This window comes from Macrotis lagotis, chromosome 5 (genome assembly GCF_037893015.1).
Source record: "Macrotis lagotis isolate mMagLag1 chromosome 5, bilby.v1.9.chrom.fasta, whole genome shotgun sequence".
NCBI lineage: Eukaryota > Metazoa > Chordata > Mammalia > Peramelemorphia > Peramelidae > Macrotis > Macrotis lagotis.
In genome coordinates, this window is record NC_133662.1 from 42,291,401 (window position 1) to 42,312,097 (window position 20,697).

At 38.3% G+C, this 20,697-nt stretch overlaps 2 protein-coding genes across 8 annotated transcripts in view; both read left to right on the forward strand.

The window, feature by feature from the left end:
* ZNF451 (zinc finger protein 451) overlaps positions 1 to 2,150 on the forward strand; it is a 124,775-nt gene extending 122,625 nt beyond the window's left edge. For 5 of the 7 annotated variants that reach the window (XM_074237275.1, XM_074237270.1, XM_074237276.1 and 2 more), the window contains one exon: positions 1,483 to 2,150. In XM_074237275.1, coding sequence (XP_074093376.1) covers positions 1,483 to 1,552 — 70 coding nt within the window. In that variant the 3' untranslated portion in view covers positions 1,553 to 2,150. The remainder of the gene's footprint in view (positions 1 to 1,482) is intronic. The other 2 variants (XR_012478591.1, XM_074237273.1) reach the window with 2 other exon arrangements.
* Positions 2,151 to 7,409: 5,259 nt separating this feature from the next.
* The window catches only part of BAG2 (BAG cochaperone 2), a 48,889-nt gene continuing 35,601 nt past the window's right edge, over positions 7,410 to 20,697 (forward strand). Inside the window, exon 1 of the mRNA XM_074237282.1 lies at positions 7,410 to 7,537. Coding sequence (XP_074093383.1) covers positions 7,425 to 7,537 — 113 coding nt within the window. The 5' untranslated portion in view covers positions 7,410 to 7,424. The remainder of the gene's footprint in view (positions 7,538 to 20,697) is intronic.

Below are 20,697 nucleotides of genomic sequence, written 5' to 3' on the forward strand. Positions count from 1 at the left end.
AAGACAAGCACAAAAGGGGGTATCCTGTAGGTGATGTTTAACAGATCAACATCATGATTTAAGTCATTTATAAATGTGATAATGTTTAAAGTAATTCTGACTTAAAGCTAGAGGACCAGTTGATATTGGTGATTCTTTAGATGTGTGTAGTACAATTTTAAAAAAAATTTCAGCATCAGATTCATGATGACCTTGTTCCAAAACATCCATTTAAATAGGTCATTCAGCTTATAAAACTACTAAGTACCAGTAGTGATACCAAACAAAAACACCAATTTAAGAATGGCAGCAAATCAATTTGGAATTACTGGCCCTCCATAATGCTTTATGCTACTGGAGACCAGTGAATCCTTCTCACAGGACCTCCAGGTGTGCTGGTTTAACTCAGCCAATGGCCATTTCACCCCTCCACCCTGCTTCCCGGAAGGGATCACTGGTAGCAGGAGGAGTGCTAGGCTTCCTGGTACAGCAGTTTCCACCGGCTTTAACCTGGGCCAAGTGTCTCTGGCCCAGTCCCACTAGGACAACACTTTGCCGGCATCAGATACAGTTTATTTATTGCAGGGATGTGGCTTAAAGTATATGTGTGTACATATATATGTTGCTTGTCTGCCCTTTCTGCAATTAGTCATATGCTTTTCTGACTTAAAAGAATTTGTGACTTAAGGTGTGGGTGTTCCCTTCACCAACACTGATTGCAACACTTCAGGCCTCTGGATGGTCTTCATGAGTTGCTGTGGCCAATAAAATTCATCACCTGGTGACCACCCTCATGGTGATGAACATTCCTGAACTTAAGACAGTTCCTTGGCCAACAAATACTCAGTTGCCAGTATTATAAGCCTTTCTAGCTTGGCAGGATGTGCCAGAGCTTGTGGTCAACTGGCAAAGCTTTTGAGAACCGGGAGTCCCCTTCTTGCCATGATTGAGGCATTGGAGGAGGACCGTAATGGAGAACATTACTTGCCATACAGTAAAGAGAAAGTCATAATCTGGATAGAATTTTCTATCTTCAAAGATGAGGGACTCTGAGGCCTTAGGGAATGACTAGATAGGTGAGCAGTCTTTCCTACAAATGTCAAATATTAAATCTTGAAATGCTGAGGTCCCTAGGTAGCTCTAAAAATGGGCTACTACATTGCTACACATATCTCTAGGTCTAAAGCACCCTCAATTGAAGGAAACCATCTGTAAACTGGAGTAGTTTAAATAATCATGAATTTATAAGTTATACCTATTTCAAAATGCGATATGAATTATTATAATAAAATGCCATATTATTTCTCCTCAGGCTTAATATATTCTTACCCTCCCTTTGCCTCTTCTCCCTGTCCCTACCCCACATATTTTTCCCCTACTTGCAAGGGTGAACATGATTTGTGTGATATTGAAAACATAATCATCACCCTGCCGACTTTTACTGACATAGCATATGTATTTATTTCTAATCCCTAACTTTGTAATTCTAATCTTTTTATACAGATGTGGAATTGCAGGAGGTTCTCAAAAAGAGTCTGGAAGAGGTATAATTGAAGAGAGTTCTGCACAATAATAGCTGTCATTGAAGGTGCTCAACAATAGTAGAATCTTTAGTTCTATATGAGACAAAAACCCATAATAGCAAAGATATATATGAAAAGATGCTTATGCATTTACTTGTTAGACTTGAAAGCTCATGTTTATGTTATGTTCTTGTACTAATGTGGATTTATAAAATGTACAGAAGAGAATAAGTGTTTAATATAAATCTCAATCACCATGTTCTAATATAGTTGCAATGCTCTCTTAAGTAGCCATATGACTGTAAATATATAAAGTAAGCCTTCTCTATGGTTTTGTATTCTCCTTATTAATCTTTTTTTGCCTTTTAATCATGAATCTTGTTTTGGCCTTTTGTTTTTTACTGACATAAATTACTCCAGTCTAACTTTCTTAAAGTCCATGTAGAATTGAGAGTATGATCTCTTAGTATCTTTCTGATGTCTTTTTTAAATGTTCTTAATAATTGGAGAGATAATAAAATCATGTTACTTGCTTTGTCCCTTGTGTTGCACATGAATTTACATCCATGCCTTCAAATAAGGAAATGATTTAAAGGATACTTTTTCATTTATTTTTACATAGATTGCACATTTTATGCTCTTTTGTTTAAAAGGAGTATTATTAAAATATTTGAATAGAATTCTTAGAAATAACTTTTTAAACAAAAGTTCCCATTAAAAGCTTGTGATTTATTTGCAAATCTTTTCATTCTCTATATGCCATCAATATGTCTTAATTTTTAAAGTTCTGAGACCTTTCTGTGGATATACAATAGAAGAATTTACTGTGCTATTTTTACATGACTATAACCCTGTATTTTTAAATATAAGTAAAAGCCAGAAAAGAGAATGTAGAATAATACAATATGATTCAAAGGAGGGAAGAGATTGTTAGAACCACAAGGTTCACATCCTTGCAACCAGATGAAGGCAGATAACTCCTGCCTAAATTTTTATCTCTGTTGTGTGGAACCTATTCTCTCAGGAGAGTTAGCTGTCATGCCATTAGAGGTTCCATACAAAGATAAAAATTTAGGTAGGAGTATCTGCCTTCATCTCGTTGCAAGGATGTGAACCTTGTGGAACCTCTCCCCATAACTGAAAGACTTGTAATTTGTCAGGTTAGTTACTGATATTTATAAAACAGCTTATATGTTGGAGTTAAAAACAAGGAAACTAGTATCAGTAAAATAAAAAAAAAAATTCTAGGGAATGTTGGGGAGGAGGAATTAGGAATCTTAGAGAACAGTGGACCTGGTGCTCCAATATGTATGCATTCTTTGCATCAAGGGGTAGGGTGATGAAAAGAAGGGAGAGGAAGCCTCTGGAGTTCTCTAGAAATTACTGCAACCACCTCTGTTCTCTAAAAAATGAAAACTTGTTGACAAAAATAAATTTTTTTAGTCATGAAAATCCTAGTTGTGTTATGGTGCCACTGCCATTATTGGATCTTTCTGGCAAGGCAAAGGAAGGATAGTTTCACAAATCTAGTAATAACATATCTCTATATGGCACACATTAATCTTATTGATAGTTTGGTTTTTTTTTTTAAATAATGGAGCTGGACTATATAAGGTTTTCAGTATTTTGTAGAATGTTGAAAATCAAATTTCCTATTCAAGTCCTTTTTCATTATAATGTCTACTTTATAGTTATTCTAGCTCTTTTGCCTTCTGGAATGCCATATTTTTTTCTTTAATTTGGAAACTGCTGGATCTTCTGTAATCCTGACTTTGGCTCCATAATATTTGAATTGTTTCTTTTTTGGAGGATGAGTGTATCATTTCATGGTCTATTTTACTCTCTCAATGGATTAATAATTTTTTGAATTATTCTCATGGAGTCATTAGCAGAAACAATTTTCTTCAGTATTTTTTGACCTATGTTGCAGACAAAAGAGTGTTGATGCTTCCTTTTTTGAGATTGTCCAGAAATTCTTGGTCATTTTTCTTTGAGGCTTTGCTTGTAGCTGTTTGACACCGATGCCATCATGGCTCCATTTTGGGATAGAAGGGGCACTATGCTGAGGTTCAAGCAATGCTATCATTCCTCCTGGGACTGTGAAATTATTCTCATGGAGTCATTAGCAGAAACAATTTTCTTCAGTATTTTTTGACCTATGTTGCAGACAAAAGAGTGTTGATGCTTCCTTTTTGAGATTGTCCAGAAATTCTTGGTCATTTTTCTTTGAGGCTTTGCTTGTAGCTGTTTGACACCGATGCCATCATGGCTCCATTTTGGGATAGAAGGGGCACTATGCTGAGGTTCAAGCAATGCTATCATTCCTCCTGGGACTGTGAACAAGCCATTTTCTTGCAATTGCTAGTGCTTGCCTTTCGTCTTAGAATTGAAACAGGTCACTATCTTCTGAGTATGACCACATGTAGTCACAAGAGCAATTGCCTTTTTTTTTGGCCTGGGACTGCAACCCAGAAATTCATTAGGGTAGTACACAAAGTCCTGAACCCAGTACCAGCAGAGTCCCTGACAGTTTCCTTCTGCTCAATTAAATGATTCCAAGGCCCACTACTGGTCCTTCATTGTGGCCTGCATTGTATCTTTTCATCTTACCTGGTGAAGCAAGTAAAAACTGACAAAAAGAGGTAACAGTCTTTGCCCAGAAGGAAGGTTAAATAGGAAATTATGGCGTAAAGAGACCATTGACCTGGAGTGGGGAGTAAGAATAAGAAGGAGAGCTTTGGATGCTAAAACTGAGTCAAGGAGATTTGTGTTTAGGAAAATCATTTTGTTAGTTGAATGGGGATGGAATAAGGAAAATGTTTTTCACAGTATGAAACATGAAAACCAATTAAGAGATAGGTTCATTTTTTTTTGTCTTGCCAAATAATAAATATGTAATTTAATATTCAGTAATCATTGTTGTGTCCTTGACTCCCAACATTTTCCTCATATTCTTCATCTGCAAGATGGGTTGTTGTGAGTTGTAATGTGTACTGGGCACTGTGGTAGGCAAGTTCTAATGTGTCTAGGCACTACAGTAAGTGCTTTACAAATATCTTATTTGAGCTTCACAACAACCTTGAGAGGTAGTACTATTATGAAGAGGAATCCGAGATCAGATTTAATTCACATCTTCTCGGCTTTCTATCCACCTAGATGTCTCCAAGATAACATATTTATATACTTGTGCGTATTTACATATATGTCCAATACAATTAACATTTGCACTGTGCTGTGTTGGAAACACAGTAAAAAAGACTATTACTAATGTGTGTATGCGCATATACACACTCTGTGTGTTATCTCCTCCAGAATTTCCTAAGGTTCCTGAACTCAGTTCCTGAGTACTGTACTCTTTCCATTGGTCTAGATGGTATTGCTTCTTTGCTTTTGACATATCAATGAAACAAAACACAATCCAAATTAGAACCAAGTATATAAAAGAGGTAAGTTTTATGTGTGTGTGTGTGTGTGTGTGTGTGTGTGTATCCATTGTTTATATAGTTGTGTATACATTTGCCATAAATTCCAACTGGATTTTGAACTTTTAAATTTTTTTTTCCCTTTTTGCAAGGTAATGGGAGTTAAGTGACTTGTCCAAGATCACACAGCTAGGTGTGATTCCAGGGCCTGTCTTTATTGCACCACCTAGCTGCCCAATTACAAACTTTTAAAAAAGAAAATGTAATAATACATTTTGTTGAAGGTAGCAATTGAAGAGAGAGACCAGATTTACAAAACAAAAAGAATCAGTTGAACTATAAATAACATAAAGTGATCCTACAAGTTTAATATTTTCACATTGCATCATGCCAACTGAGAAAGATGAAGGCAATCAACGTTGAAGAAGGTTATATATACCATTAGTGGACTTTTGAGATTGCTCCAAATCACTATTGATTTTCTATCTAGAAAACTGAAAGTGAGGCACACTGACAGCTGTGAATTGGCCCAGCCATTTTGGGAAATAATTTTGGAATTATGCCAAGCAAGTGACTAAAATATCCCTACCAGTTGACCTATAATTCCTACAAAATATGGTATCACATTGGGGGGATGGCTAAACAAGTTGTGAATATAATAGGAAATTGCTAGACTTTTTATCAGAGGATTCTACTTCCAAGGATCTGTGCTTGCCAAACATATTTGACAATTTTAATCAAAAACTTGGATAATGATAAAGCAATGTTTACCTGAAGTATTGAGTTCAGTTCTGTACTGTGATTAGGCACCTAGGATGGGAAAGAATCTTTGGTCAGAGTTCTGAGATTTGGGGAAGGAGGTGAGAATGGATACAATAGCTTTTTTAAAGTAATTGAAAGGGGGTGGCTAGGTGGTGCAGTGGATAGAGCAACAGCCCTGGAGTCAGGAGTACCCGAGTTAAAAGTGCAGCCTCAGACATTTAATAATCACCTAGCTGTGTGGCCTTGGGCAAGCCATTTAACCCCATTGCCTTGCAAAACTTAAAAAAAAAAGTATTTGAAAGGCTAACATGGAAAAGGAATTGGATTTGTTATGTTTTGTCCCTGCAAATTTCTCCTTGATGTCAAAAAAAAAAAAATTACCCAACAGCAGTGCTTAACTGCTTACTCTTGAGGTGAAGGCTGGATGAAGTCAAGTATGTGCTGTATCTGCAAATTGGAACTTGTGATGTACAAAGAGTTAATAATTCTGATTAAACTTTAGATAGCTAGTTATTAAATTAAAATGCAACAAAATTTACAACTGAATGCTAAATGAGTTTTTAAAAAAGTGGCTAAACCATCCATACTCTTTGACAGTAATCACATATTATGGAATATACTCTTGTAGAATTCAAAAGGAACTGAAGCAAAAGTTGAATTTTGAGTAACAGAAAAAACTAAGGTCCTAGAGAAGAGAATGAATTATACATCCTCACTGCAGTGAAATTGGGGACCACCAAAAAAAAGAATAGATTATACAATGCTCAAAAAAGGAGTCTCTTAGAGCTTTTAGCTGGAAGAAGCATGGGAATTGGTTGTAAAAATATTTGATTATAGGAGAAAATACAAATGAAACCCCAATCTCGGTTCATTTGTGAGGAGAAATATTCACAATTAGGGATTTTTTTTTTTTGCAAGGCAAATGGGGTTAAGTGGCCTGCCCAAGACCACACAGCTAGGTCATTATGAAGTGTCTGAGGCTGGGTTTGAACTCGGGTCCTCCTGACTCCAGGGCCGGTGCTCTATCCGCTGTGCCACCTAGCCACCCCCACTTTTTAATTAGGTTGTATCTTGAGTTTTACAATTTTTCCCCTAATCTTAGTTCCCTCCCCCACCCCCACAGTTGGCATTGATCCACGTTGTGTGTGATGAGAGAGAAATCATACCCTTAAGGAAGAAACAGTATAAGAGGTAGCAGGATCAGACCCTAGGATATCAGGGTTTTCCCTAAATTAAAGGGCACGGGCCTCGGCCTTTGCTCCGCCCCCACGGTTGTTTCTCCGGATACAGAAGGCGCCCTCACGGTGCCCCGGTAGTTGCCCTGATGGAAGGGGCCGGTCCGCCGAGGCCGGCCGCTGGGGTGCGGGCGGGGGCCGGGGCCGGGCCGGGGGGGCCTCTGGCTTGGGGGGCTCAGGCGCCTCCCCTGGGGGCGGCGTGCTGCCGGCTCGCTGCGCCCCGCCCCCGGGGAGGCGCGGGGAGGCGGGGCCGCGGGCGCCCCTGCCCTTGTTTGGCCAGGTGTCGCCGCTCCGGGCCGCCCCCGCCTCCCCTCGCGGGCGTCCGGGGGGCGGTGCCCGGGGGGGGCGGTGTCGGGAGCCGCCAGTAGCGCGCGGCCGCCCGCGGGGGCGGGGCGGGGAGGGCGGCGCCCCCGGCGGCGCGTCACCCCCTCCTCCTCCCCCTCCCCCCCTCCTCCTCCTCCCCGCCGCCGTCCCCGCCGCCGCCGCCGCAGCCCAGCCGCCCCATGGCCCAGGCGAAGATCAACGCGAAAGCCAACGAGGGCCGCTTCTGCCGCTCCTCCTCCATGGCCGACCGCTCCAGCCGCCTGCTGGAGAGCCTGGACCAGCTGGAGCTCAGGTGAGCCGGCGGGGGTCCCGAGCCGCGGGGGGGCGGGGGGGCGGGGGTCCGCGGCCAGGGCTGCCCGGGGCAGAGCGCGGGGCGCAGGCGCCCCCTCCCCGGCGCTCTTCCCTGAGGATGCTGGGGCATCCCGGGGGGCCGCAGCTACCCCGAGGCCGAGTGACGTAAGGACGAGAGCGGACCTTGCCGGCCCGGGGTTCGAGTGCTGGCCCACGGGAAGCTGCGCGCGCCCCCGAGGCCGGGAGCCCCGGAGCCCCAGCAGCCCGGCCGCGCAGAGGCGGGCAGGTCAGAAGCTGCCCGGGCCCGGGGCCGCGAAGCCCTGCTCTTTGTCGGGCCACACTTGTAACCAGTCTCCGAGGCCCCCCCCGCTGTTTGTCTTGGGTGAATGCTTGCGCCAGATACAATCTCAGTAACTTCATTGTCTTTTGGGCGGCTTGACCACTTTGACAGCCCCATTCCCAGGATCCTTTTGGAGGACTGAATGTGGTATTTAGAAAAAGAAAAAAAAAAAGATGGCCAAATGCACTATGATCTCATCTGACTGATTACAGGCTTCTGCTTGGCGTCTGAAGTGCTCTTTTATGTTCACTTGGCTGCTGCTGTTTCTTCTTTACTAGACTTTACATGGTCACCCATACAGGATGCCCCAAAAGTTTTAGAGCAGTATTGATCTTTAATATCTTAGAATTGCACTGGAACTTTTGGAACATCCCATAGATTGGTTACCTTCTTAACTGCAAAAGGTTTATTTGCTCAAAATAGGTTTCCCCCCCAAAAATGTGGAATATCGCTTCAACAGGGACTAGTAACAAATGGAGTAGAGAGAAAATGACACCGTAGAACTTCCTAGAACAAACAGATTAATGCTACTTTTCTCTTACTAATAGAGCATCACATTTAATATTTGGACCTTTTATTAATAATCTGGCACTCTGGGTTGATATTGTTGAAAGCTTTATTCACAGGCATTTAGTACATATCTGGGCTTTTCTAATGGCTAAAATCTGTATATAGGAATAGATTCGAATAAGAAAGATTTTTACGGAAATGATTAAGGGGAAAGATAACCCCAGTGGTTCCTAATAACAAATAAGAAATAACAATCCAAATATTTATTATAATGTTCTTGGTGATTTTTTTGTTTTTGTGGCATAAACTTTAAATTCCTTTAATATAGTTACTTTGTGATTGATTAGACAAGTCAAAGTATATATGTATGTATATACAAGTGTATAAGTACTGTATGGAACTAAAAATTACCAAAAGTTTGTTACTTTTTATTTTGTTAGACAATGGAGATGAATGACTTGCTTGAGGTCACACAGCAAGTTAGGTATCTATTGTCTGAGGTGGGATTTTGAACTCAGACCCTCCTGATTCCATAGCTATAAGCTATTTTCTTTTTTTTTCTTTTTAGTTTTTTTGCAAGGCAACGGGGTTAAGTGGCTTGCCCAAGGCCACACGGCTAGGTAATTATTAAGTGTCTGAGGCTGGATTTGAACTCGGGTACTCCTGACTCCAGGGCAGGTGCTCTATCCACTGTGCCACCTAGCCACCCCTATAAGCTATTTTCAAAGCAACAGTAACATTTGCATAGCCATTTTCTTTCTTTTTTTAAATTAATTTTTATTAAAGATATTATTTGAGTTTTACAATTTCCCCCAAATCTTACTTCCCACCCCCCACAGAAAGCAGTCTGTCAGTCTTTACTTTGTTTCCATGTTGTACCTTGATCCAAATTGGGTGTGATGAGAGAGAAATCATATCTTTAGACAAGAGACAAGAATTCTAAGAGGTAACAAGATCAGACAATAAGATATCTCTTTTTTTCTAAATTAAAGGGAATAGTCCTTGTACTTTGTTCAAACTCCACAGCTCCTTGACTGGATGCAGATGGCACTCTCCTTTGTGGACAGCCCCAAAATAATGCATAGCCATTTTCAAAGTTACCAAAACACTTTGCATACATTAACTCATATGATTCTCACAGTTATCTTATAAAGTAGGTACTATTCCTATGCCTTTTATTGATGAGGAAACTGAGATAGCATGAGACTGTCTTGCCCAGGTCACATAGCAAGTATCTGAGACAGGATTCAAAACCAGGTCTTCTTTCTTGCTGCTAGGTAGCACTGGAGATAAAAATGTTGGAGTTAGGAAGACCTGAATTCAAATCCAGTCCCGTACTATTCACAAGGAGTGCTTAGCACAGTGCCCAGCATACTACATAAATGTTTATTCCCATCTTGATTCCAAAGTCCAGTATTCTCTATTGTGCCATCTAGCAGCCTATTAGGTAAGCAAGGGGGTATTTATCTTTTATAAATATCAGTTATATTTATCATTAATAAAAAGATGTAAAAAATTAATGGATGTATTCTCCTAGAAACTATGACTCTTTAACTTAAGCAACAGTGAGCCAGAAAGGGAGAGAAACCAATTCTCTATTCAAAATTTTTAGGATAAGAACAAAAATGAAACTAGCAAAAACTTATTTTCTAAGTCTTTACTTTTCTTCCATCTCTACTTAAGATGAAACATGAGAAATTGAAAATTAAAAGCTTAGAGAATTAACACAATATAGGATTAATTAACAGCTTTCTTGGGGGAGGAGAAAGGAAGAAGACTGAAAAACCTGATTTTGATTTTTGCCTAAAGAAGATAAAAAACCAGTTTCTCTAATTTGGACTCCTTGCTTTCAATAGAATTAGATGCAGAACTCTAGACTGAGACTGATGAGGGAGAAAATCAACATGGAGGTTTGAGAATGAATTTATAAGTTAATGGGCTCTCTCCTAGCCAAAGGAGGCATTTATTCACTGTGTGTTACAGTAGACCACAGAGGGCAAGGTTCTTTAGCCAAGAGGGGTCTGACATGTTCTCTTTTATATATGGGAAGGAAAAGAAGGAACAAGACTCACATTAATATTTGTCTGTTTGAAGAGGGTCTGGAGGTCAGACGTTGATGCTAAGAAGGGGCCAAACTTCTAATTAAGCTATAAAATCTGCTTGTAAGAAGGATTTTTATGGAAATGATTATAAGGGTAAAGATAACACCAGTAGTAGTTCCTAATAACAAACAGAGACTAAAGGCCTCTTGTAAGAGGCCAGAGATAGGGATTGTGGGGTCAGTTAGAATTCCTGAACCTAGGGATCTAAATGTTAGCGAGGTGGCTCATTAATTGGATTTAATTGGGACCCTCATCAAGACCACCATTTCTTAGTAATGAAATTTAGAGGGCACTGCCTATGCTTGCAGTCCTTCAGTGGCATAGACCTTAGCACATAATTAGCAAAAATAATTAATTAGTTCAAATAGGACGTTACCATATGGCTGTGCTTCTCAGTGGGCATTCCAGTTATGCTACTTCCCCCATCTCCTTCAGGCAGCCTTCTCTATCAGTGACCTTGCAGTATCCTAGGGTCTCTAAACACCCTGCCCCCTGACCACATTCACAAAACCAAGTTCAGTTTGCCTCAGCAACAAAATTAATACTGCTCCAATTAAATGTATACATTTATATCAAGTAACCTTGGCATTTACCCTGGTTGATGCCAAAAAATTGGGTATACCTTTTTTTTTTTAAGGTTTTTGCAAGGCAAATGGGGTTTAGTGGCTTGCCCAAGGCCACACAACACAGCTAGGTAATTAAGTGCCTGAGACCAGATTTGAACCCAGGTACTCCTGACTCCAGGAGTACCACTGCTCCACCTAGCCACCCCTGGGTATACCCTTAACGATACTTTTGAGTCCTATATTCTAGACTGAGAAACAAAAAAGATGTTTAAAAAAAGGTGATGAGTATTTTTAATAGCATTACTGAAAATTTATCCTTTTATGTCCTTTCTATATCCTGAGTCATTCTTTCCAAACTTAGACTTTTAAAAATAAACAGCATTGTTTTAATTAACTCTAATAAATGCTGGAGATCCAAAGATAGAAGTGAAACAGTGCCTGCCTTGAGACATATACAGATAAATATGCCCATGTCACATGTTTATATATTAGAGGTTATGTCTATGTGCATAAATGTCTGCACATGCGCACATGTGGATGCTCCCTACATAATGAATATCTACTTAATAGTGTCTGTTCATGAGACCTATATGTAATCCTGTCCTGTACTAACCTGTATGTGTTGTTACAGGTTTTGGAAGTTTCATAGACTAGATTAAAGGGTTTGCTTTTTATTATAAGGCACAAGCCCTAATTAAATATTCACAAACTCATATTTGAACTGTTTTTATGAGAATTATCTTAAGCGGCATCTGGTTTCATCACTGACAAAAACCTTATCTAGCTGCTCAAAATACTAATAGCTAAGATTGTATGATAAAATTTCAACAATTGATTTTCCTTATTTCAGAAGTCTTGCAGTATCTCATGTACTTGTGCATCTAATTGTGGTTAAGAAATTTTCAGGAGACATTTACAACTATTAAAAAATGTAATGGGTGTAATCAGAATACCATCACTATCATTGGCTTATGCATTACAATAACTCATTGTGTTTTAAAGTGTAAAGAACTTTCCTCCCAACAACTGAAGTAGATAGTACAGGTGTTATTGCCCCCATTTCACAAAATAGGAAAACTAAGAACCATGGAAATAGTGACTTATTTACTCATGGTTATGCACACAACAAACCTCAGTCAAGTTGATCTGGGTTCAAATGTTGCCTCTTGACGTGCTCTACTTTTCTCTCTACATCGAAGGTTCAGGCTCTCATCATTTGTCTCCTAGTCTATTTCAGTAGCCACCTCATTGGCCCCCTTGCTTCATGTCCCTTTCCATTCTAACCATCCTCTCTCTACCCAGGTGGCACAGTGATTTAATGCAGCCAAAACTTTAATAGTGTAAAATTGCACTAAGTATAAATTCCTGTTTGGTATGTAAAGCCCTTAACAATCTGGTCCTACTTGATCTCTCCAGCCATCTTATATATGTATTATCCTTCTATATATAATATCTAGCCAAACTGGCCTTCACATACAGCACTACTCCATCTCACATCTCTGTGGCTTTATATATATACACAAAATAGAAACCTGATCATTTTGGAGAGAAGGCATTAGCTGCTAAAACAGGGCAAACAATCCGGAATGACTTCGTGTAGAAGGTGGTGCTTGAACTAAGCCTTGAAGGAAGTTAGGAATTCTGAAAAGTGTTCATGAAGTGAGGTAAATGTATGAGGGAGAAATGGAAAGGTAGAGAGGACAGATTGGAAAAGACTTTAAATGCCAAACAAATGTTTTATATTTGATCCTAGAGGTAATAGAGAGCTGCTAAGTTTATTGAGTAGGGGGAAACTTGGTCAGAAAATTCCTTTGGGGTGTATGTGTGTATGTGTACACATGCATGCACATGTGCAGACATCTTCTACACATTCACAAATGTATATGCACATAGACATATCTCTACTATATAAACATGTGACATGGACATATTTATATGTCTCGGGGCAAGGACTGTTTCACTTTTATCTTTGGATCCCCAGCATTTACCATCTGTAGGGCAATTGATAAATGGTCATGGATTAATATCGACTCTTACCCTGGACAATGTTTCAATGGAAGATTTTTAGTTGCAGAGCAGGTGCTCGTCTGTATTGGTGAAGGGACTGTCCTGACCCAAAAAAAGAGTATCAGAGCTGGAGTTCTAACCCAGGTCTAGAACTCTTTCTAATATATTTAGCGTACTTCCTCCTGAATTTACCAGGAAAAGAATTTACTTATTTAAAAATGTCTATTTTTCTAGAACATATTATGTTATACATACATTGCATACTTTCTCATCTATTGCCTCAAAAACTAAGCCATTTTAATTCTTTACAGAGAGATAAGGCCTACTCAAACTGGAATTAGCTGTGTGCTATTTGATTACATTATTTTCTAATTCAGAGAATTGGAGCCAATTTTTTTACAATTCTAGAAATCTTTTTCTTTTTAAAAAAAGGAGTCATTAGTATTAATCATGCATTGTATTCAAATTGAATGTTAACCCTGGTACAATTATTGAAACATAAAAGATTAGCTTACAAATCATGCTTGATTCAGTCCTTGAGTGGAGAAAGACTGCTGATTAGCACCATGCCTAATCAGTTATTTCAAGGAATTTTCCATTAATTCAGGAATATTGCAAATTTTAAGCTTATTTTCTGAAAACTCACTGGAGAATGAAGTCAGAAGGACTTCAGATCTATGGAATCAGTAAGATATAAAAGCAATTTGACCCTATAAACACTAACAAAATAAATTTAATTTCATTTGAAATAAATAACCAAATTGATTGAACTAGAAACAGTAGTATCCAATCCTAACTCTATCACGAGCAATTCACTTCATATCCCTGAGCTTTGCCCATCTTACACCTCATTGTGATGAAAGTGTGTGATAAACTGCAACACTATAAAAATTTGGATGAGTGAATTTAAAATCATATGAGTAATTATCATAGCACCTGATTCAATCTCCCCCCCAAGGAAAAAAAACTGAAAACAAGATTAACTCTGGGCAAAGCAGTGTCAGAGAAGAGGGTATATGTGAGATGTTACAAAGGTGGAAATCAGGGGTATGAGATTTTCATTGTGACCATTTACAACTCAGGAATTGGAAAGCTATAAATCAGGGCTTGATTTATTGTTCTGTTGATTGTCTAGCCTTACAAAAGTACTGGAGAAAATGTTAACATTACCAGTTAAAGTTAGTATTGCTACACTTTGTTAAAACAACAGGACTTGGCAATTGTTTGATATGGAGGGGGTCAGTGAAATAAGACTCAATGGATAAAGTATTGTAGAGGGAGGGCAGTATAGTGCTTTGGTAAGGGTATGTGTTGGATTTGGAATCAAGAAGATCTTATTTTGAATTCTGATTCAGCCACTTATCATATATCTTATACAAGCCACTTATTCTCTTTATGATTCATCCCCAAAATGGGGGGGTTCATACCCTCTAAGGTCCTTTCCAACTCTACTACATCTATGATTTTAGGTTTCATGTAGACTACAGTAAATTTACGAATACTATAATATTATAGTTTATATGTATAAGTGTAAAATGTTCTCAAGTGTTCTACAATCAATCTGTTCTACCATCTGTCTTTTATATTCTTTAATGTAAAAAATTCTTATGTAACAGGAAGTACTATTATGTTAAGCATTTTATTATCAATAAGCACTGCTTTAAAGTTTATAATTTTCTAAGGCATGATTTTGGCATATTGAAAAGTTATGATAAATATTTTGGTTTGTTGTTTAATAGACTTTGTGATAATAGTCTTTCTCTTTACACTGTCTCTTTAAATGTTTTCTTCAGTAAAGTCTTCCTTTCTATTCCAATCTTGTAAAATAGCTTCCTCTAGCTGCAGATTTCTACTTTAATTTCAACCAGACTGTTTTTATTTCAAAATGCAAAAGATTTTCTAAAAAGTTAAATACAATTATAATTTTATAACCCATGATCAGAAATTTTGCAGAATTTCATACTACTAGAATCCCAGGAATAGCTATGGAGAATCCAAAAGTAATGGGAGTCAGAGAAGATTTCTACTAAGACCTAGTCATTCCCAAATGGGGCAGTGCATTCAAATTCACCACTTATTATGGCCCAGATCACACACCTTATACTTTCTTCAATTTAACATACATTTTTTAAACATTAGCTGTGTTCCAGGCCCTGGGCTAATTAATCTTTAATTTCTGAACAATTCTCCATTGCTGTTGAATTCTTTTCATTTGACATAATAATAATAGCCACCATATTTGAGAATATGATAGCTAATGTTTACATAGTGCTTATTAGGTGCTAGTAAGTATGATAAGGATTTTATGATTATTATCTTGTTGGAATATTACTACAACCCTGGGACGGAGCTACTATTATTATGCCTATTTACAGAGAAGGAAATGGAGGTAAACAGATGTTAAATGACTTGTCCAGGGTCACACAGCTGGTCATTGTCAGATTCCAGATTTGAGCTCAGGTCTTCCCAACTCCAGACCCAGTGCCCTATCCACTGTACCACTTAGCTATGTGTAAATGTAAAATGTATGTATGTGTATACACATGTATGCCTCTATATTCATAGGAACTATAGGAAGTTTATATGCATGTGTGTACAAATACACCTAAATACATGTATGTATTGTAAGTATATTCACATACAAGTTTTAAGGTTTGCAAATCACTGAATATATTATCCATTTTGATTTTCACAACAATATTGTGAGGTAGGTGATATCTCATTTGATGGATGATAAAACAGGCTGAGAGGATGTGACTTAGAATAACAAAGTTAGTAACTATATTATGTGTTTAGTATGTTAACATAGCTAATAGCTGAGGCACTAAGTCACTTGGATTACTAGGTTAGTAGGTGTTCATTATATTATTTTTTTCCTAGCTGTATATATTCTTTCTAGCAAAATACTAATTCCTTACCCTGCAGATTGTTGAATTGTTTACAAAGTTTGAGCTCCATAGAACACAGTGAGAAAGAACAATAAGGAAAGGTTTGAGCTGAAACCCTTTGGGCTGAATGGCTGTGTCTGGAGCAGTGTTTCTTATACATATTCCATACGCCCCAGGGGGTTTGCTTTGATGAGAAAACTTTTAAATGGTAGGCAAGTAAATGCTAGCTACTTTTTTGTCTTTACTAGGCTCCACCTGCCAACTTCCACTGTTTGCAGCCTTTGGGAAGAGGAACCATATGTCATGGCAGGTGGTGTCTGGAATTGGCCACTCTACTTCTGGCTCCAATTCCTATTTTAGTCAAAGCTGCTACAGAGCACAAAGTCTGGCAGGAGGCAAGGAAGGGGCTGAACCAAGTGGCTCTGAGCTGCCTGGGACTGCCTGGAAGTGTCCCAAGCAGGCTGCAGGAGTTTCATCAATACCAGAGCCAGGGCCACTGCCTTTAACCTCACCCAGGACTGTGCTTCTGCAGGAAACTTTAGCCAGTGACCCTTAAAGTTTTTTTGTTTGTTTTTACATCACAGGAATTTTTGGATGCACTTTCTATCTAGCCCTTTCTTTGAACTCTTTCCTGTAACAACAATGGCACCCCCCCCAAATGCCCAAAGTTATAATTAAGCAAAAGCAACAGATAAAATGACCCTGTCACTTTCCTCTTTCAAAATGTTATGCATCTCATTGCTGAAAGGAGGAAGATAAGCTCCATTTTCTCTTCTTGAAACCATTTTTGGCAAGCATGGATCTTCAGCTAAAAAAAACTAAAAATTTAAGAAGTTTCTTTCCTCTAGGGTTAATTGTAGTAGCTCTGGCAATGAAAATGAAAAGAAAAAAGGAACTTTTTGTGTATTTATCTGTTGCTGCACTTGTTTGCCTCCTACTACCCTGCCTCCCTAGTTCTCCTTTCTGCTAAGGTATACTTCCCCTCTCTTTGACTTCCACTCTCCTTTAGCACTTTCACTGTTCTGCATCCCATTCCACCTATCCATTTTGCTACATTAGATAATAGTAAACACTGGAAGAATGGAGTTTGAGTTATCCAGGAGACACTGTTAGCGAGCCACAGAAAGAAATTTATATGACCTCTCAATATTCTAACGTATCCCAGTCATTTTACTCAGGTGTTAAGAAGTCTGCTGAACATTAGAACTAACAAAGTGACAATATTAGTAGCGGAATTAATGCATATAGGGTCAACAAAAAGTACCTGACTACTTTAAGCTCTCTAATGAATGAGCTCACTACTTAGGAGTTTTGAAGCCTGTCTGCCACTTCTAGTTCTGCCAAGATTATCTCAGGCAACTTAACTTGCCTTCAGTTTCTTGTCTCTGAGACTCAGTTTCCTCATCTACAAATTGAAGGAGTTGAATTAGGAGATAAATAAGGGTCATTCCATTTTCTCTGACCCTCATCCCTTAACTTTTTCCAATTATCAAAATTCCAAAAGAAATAGATTATATTTTATGAGTATCAGGGGAGATTGGTGTAGTGGAAAAATCACCGAATGTGGAATCAAAGGACCTCCTAATTATCATCTGTGTGAATTGGGGCAAATTATCTAACCCTTTGGGACTCAGTTTTCTCAGCTGTTAAATGAAGAGGCTGGGCTAGATAGCCTCCACAGCCCTTCTTAGATCTAAATATACAAGCAATTGTTGTAGTTTGAACTTCACACACTCACACATATATAGACATACATTTATATGCTGAACTTTGAGGAAGAACATTCCTTAATTTTTTCTTTTATTTTAATACATCTGTTTAGATGTATTTATGCTATTATACTCTAGTATTAAATATGTTCATCAGCATATAAAGCTATATAACTTTTTAAGGCTTTTTTTTTTGCAAGGCAATGGGGTTAAGTGACTTTACCAAGGTCACACAGCAAGGATGGATTTGAACTAAGGTCCTCTTGACTCTAGGGCCAGTGCTCTATCCACTGCTCCAACTAGCTGCCCCAAAGCTATATAACTTTTTAAAGTTAATTTATTTTCATTTTAGATCACATTCATTTCCCAGTATATTCCCCTCCCTTCAACTAGTCATCCATTTTAACAAATTAGTGCTTTAAAAGAAAAAAAAAAGTTTAGAAACTAACACATTTACTTAAGTATATCAACATGTGCTGTCAGACCATTTTATTTTATTTTATTTTATTTTATTTTATTTTATTTTATTTTATTTAGGTTTTTGCAAGAAAAATGGGGTTAAGTGGCTTGCCCAAGGCCACAGGTCGGATTTGAACTTAGGTACTCCAGACTCCAGGGCCTGGTCTCTATCCACTGCCACCTAGCCACCCCCAGACCATTTTAAAAAATAAGCAAACATATACACTGAACATAAATATCTGGTTGTCACTTCAGAGGAGTTCACTTAGAAACACACACACACACACACACACACACACACGCTCTACATAGTGCTGCCATCACTGTTAACAAGTTTGGAGTTCCTTGGAGTTCCTCTTTTTTGAATTGCCTTTAGAGTCAGGGCCCTTTGTTTTGGACAAGTTTCCTCCTTTGAAGCTGTATTTGAGTTCTAGAGAGAAAAGTCATCCAACCAAGTTTGGTGAATAAAGTAAGTAATCAAACCTAATGCCACTTTTGCTTGGAAGAAGTTGCAGTGGAAAATGTGTGACCCTAAAGTATTGAAAAAGATTGTTATCATAATCTCATAAATCATTCTCTATAAAAAGACCATACCTATATGTCTGAGTAATCTTATGTTGTTTAATTAAGACTTAACAGTTGGCTTTTTTGACTTCACATAATCTGATTTCTCTTTTATGCTCATTAACTTTTTTAGCATTAAAAGCTAAAGATTGCTTGAGATGAATAAGTGCTTCAGAAACCCAGGTTGTACCCCCCAGCCCCATACACACTGTTAAAACTCAATATATTTCATCCTTCCTTTCAGTACTGAGAATAAAACATAAAATATATATCCATGTTGTAACTATTATTTTTCTGTCGATTAAAATCCTTGAATGTGACATTAACAGACTGCCAGACTCTTTGGAAGAGATGAGGGTTCAAAAAAAAAAAACTAGTAAAATTCTGAATGCTAAGTGGAAGACACAATATCTAGTTGTCTGTACAATATTGGATTATTTCATCAGGGTAATGCTAAAATTACGTCTGCTTGGCTCACTTTTTATTTCTGCAAGAACAGCACATTATAGCATTTACTATCAAGTACATTATTATGAACATCATTTATTAGCTCCTATGTACAAACCCTGGAGCTGGCCTGAGCTCTTGTTGCTTACATTGTTTAGAGGTCAGTAGTCTCTCTTTAGATTCCTTCGTGTCTTCCTATTCCTCTTCCCATATAAAAACACTAGCTTTGACTCAATGGTGATTTTTCTGGATTATGAGGTGTTTGGGAATACAAGTTTGAAGGTCAATCAATATATTTTACATGAAACATTATAGGAAACTGGAACTAAGTTAAAAGCAGTGTTCTAAAGAGGTAAACATTTAATTTTTTAATACATATGAATTGAGGGGCGGCTAGGTGGCACAGTGGATAGAGCACTGGCCTTGGCGTCAGGAGTACCTGAATTCAAATCCGGCCTCAGACACTTAATAATTACCTAGCTGTGTGGCCTTGGGCAAGCCACTTAACCCCTGGCCTTGGCGTCAGGAGTACCTGAATTCAAATCCGGCCTCAGACACTTAATAATTACCTAGCTGTGTGGCCTTGGGCAAGCCACTTAACCCCATTGCCTTGAAAAATCTAAAAAAAAAAAAGCCATGAATTGAAAGAAAGAAAGGAAAGCAAAAAAAGGAAGAGTAGATATGTAAGAATATAAGTAGGTTTTGCATTTCATTGATTTCATTAAAGGTCCTGAGGAGAGAAAGAGGTAAGAGGTAAGAAAAGGCATGGATAGTTATCACTTGACAAATATTACCTCATTAGTGTTATTGCACATTAAGTGTAGGTTTATGTGGAACTCACAGTGTGGAAATTCCAGTCACCAATGCAGATTGGCAATACTATTCTCAGTTGCATGAGCCACTAAGATGTTAAATGACTTGTCCAATAGATGTCAGAAGTGGGAATAGAATTCAGGTCTTCCTAACTTTAAGGCCAGTCTTCTATGTTAATTTGCACATACATAATTGGATGTTTTAAGGGAAAAATACATCTAATTCACAAACTTAAAACACATTAAATCATTATTATTGAGGATAAGAGCTATTGCTAGGTGTGTGCCTCATCTGATCCACTATAAATAACAATTTTTCTCCTTGAGTGTCATTTAGCACTTTTTGGCACCCCCAGTATGTTTATGAGATATTATTATTATCTATTATGGTTGTCTGTCTGTATATGAAAATGTCTTATCCCTTGCTATACTGTTCCACAGAGTTAGGAACAATTGCTTCGGTTTTAAAATTTTATTTTATTTTCCGATTTGTAATCTCTTCCTTCCTACCTCTCTGTCCTCTCCCTTTCTCCACTGAAAAAGCAAAACCTGATATAGATATGTATAATCAAAAGACAAACAAAACAAAACAAAACTCTACTTGGTTATAGTAAGATTTTTCTTCTTTCCAGTCTTCTTATACCTTATTCTCCCCCAAATATTCTGTGATTCAGTGACTATGGTGGTCATCTTGTTCCTTAGAAGACATTCCCATCTCTAGACTGTGGGCATTTTCGTTGGGTGTTTCTCTTATATG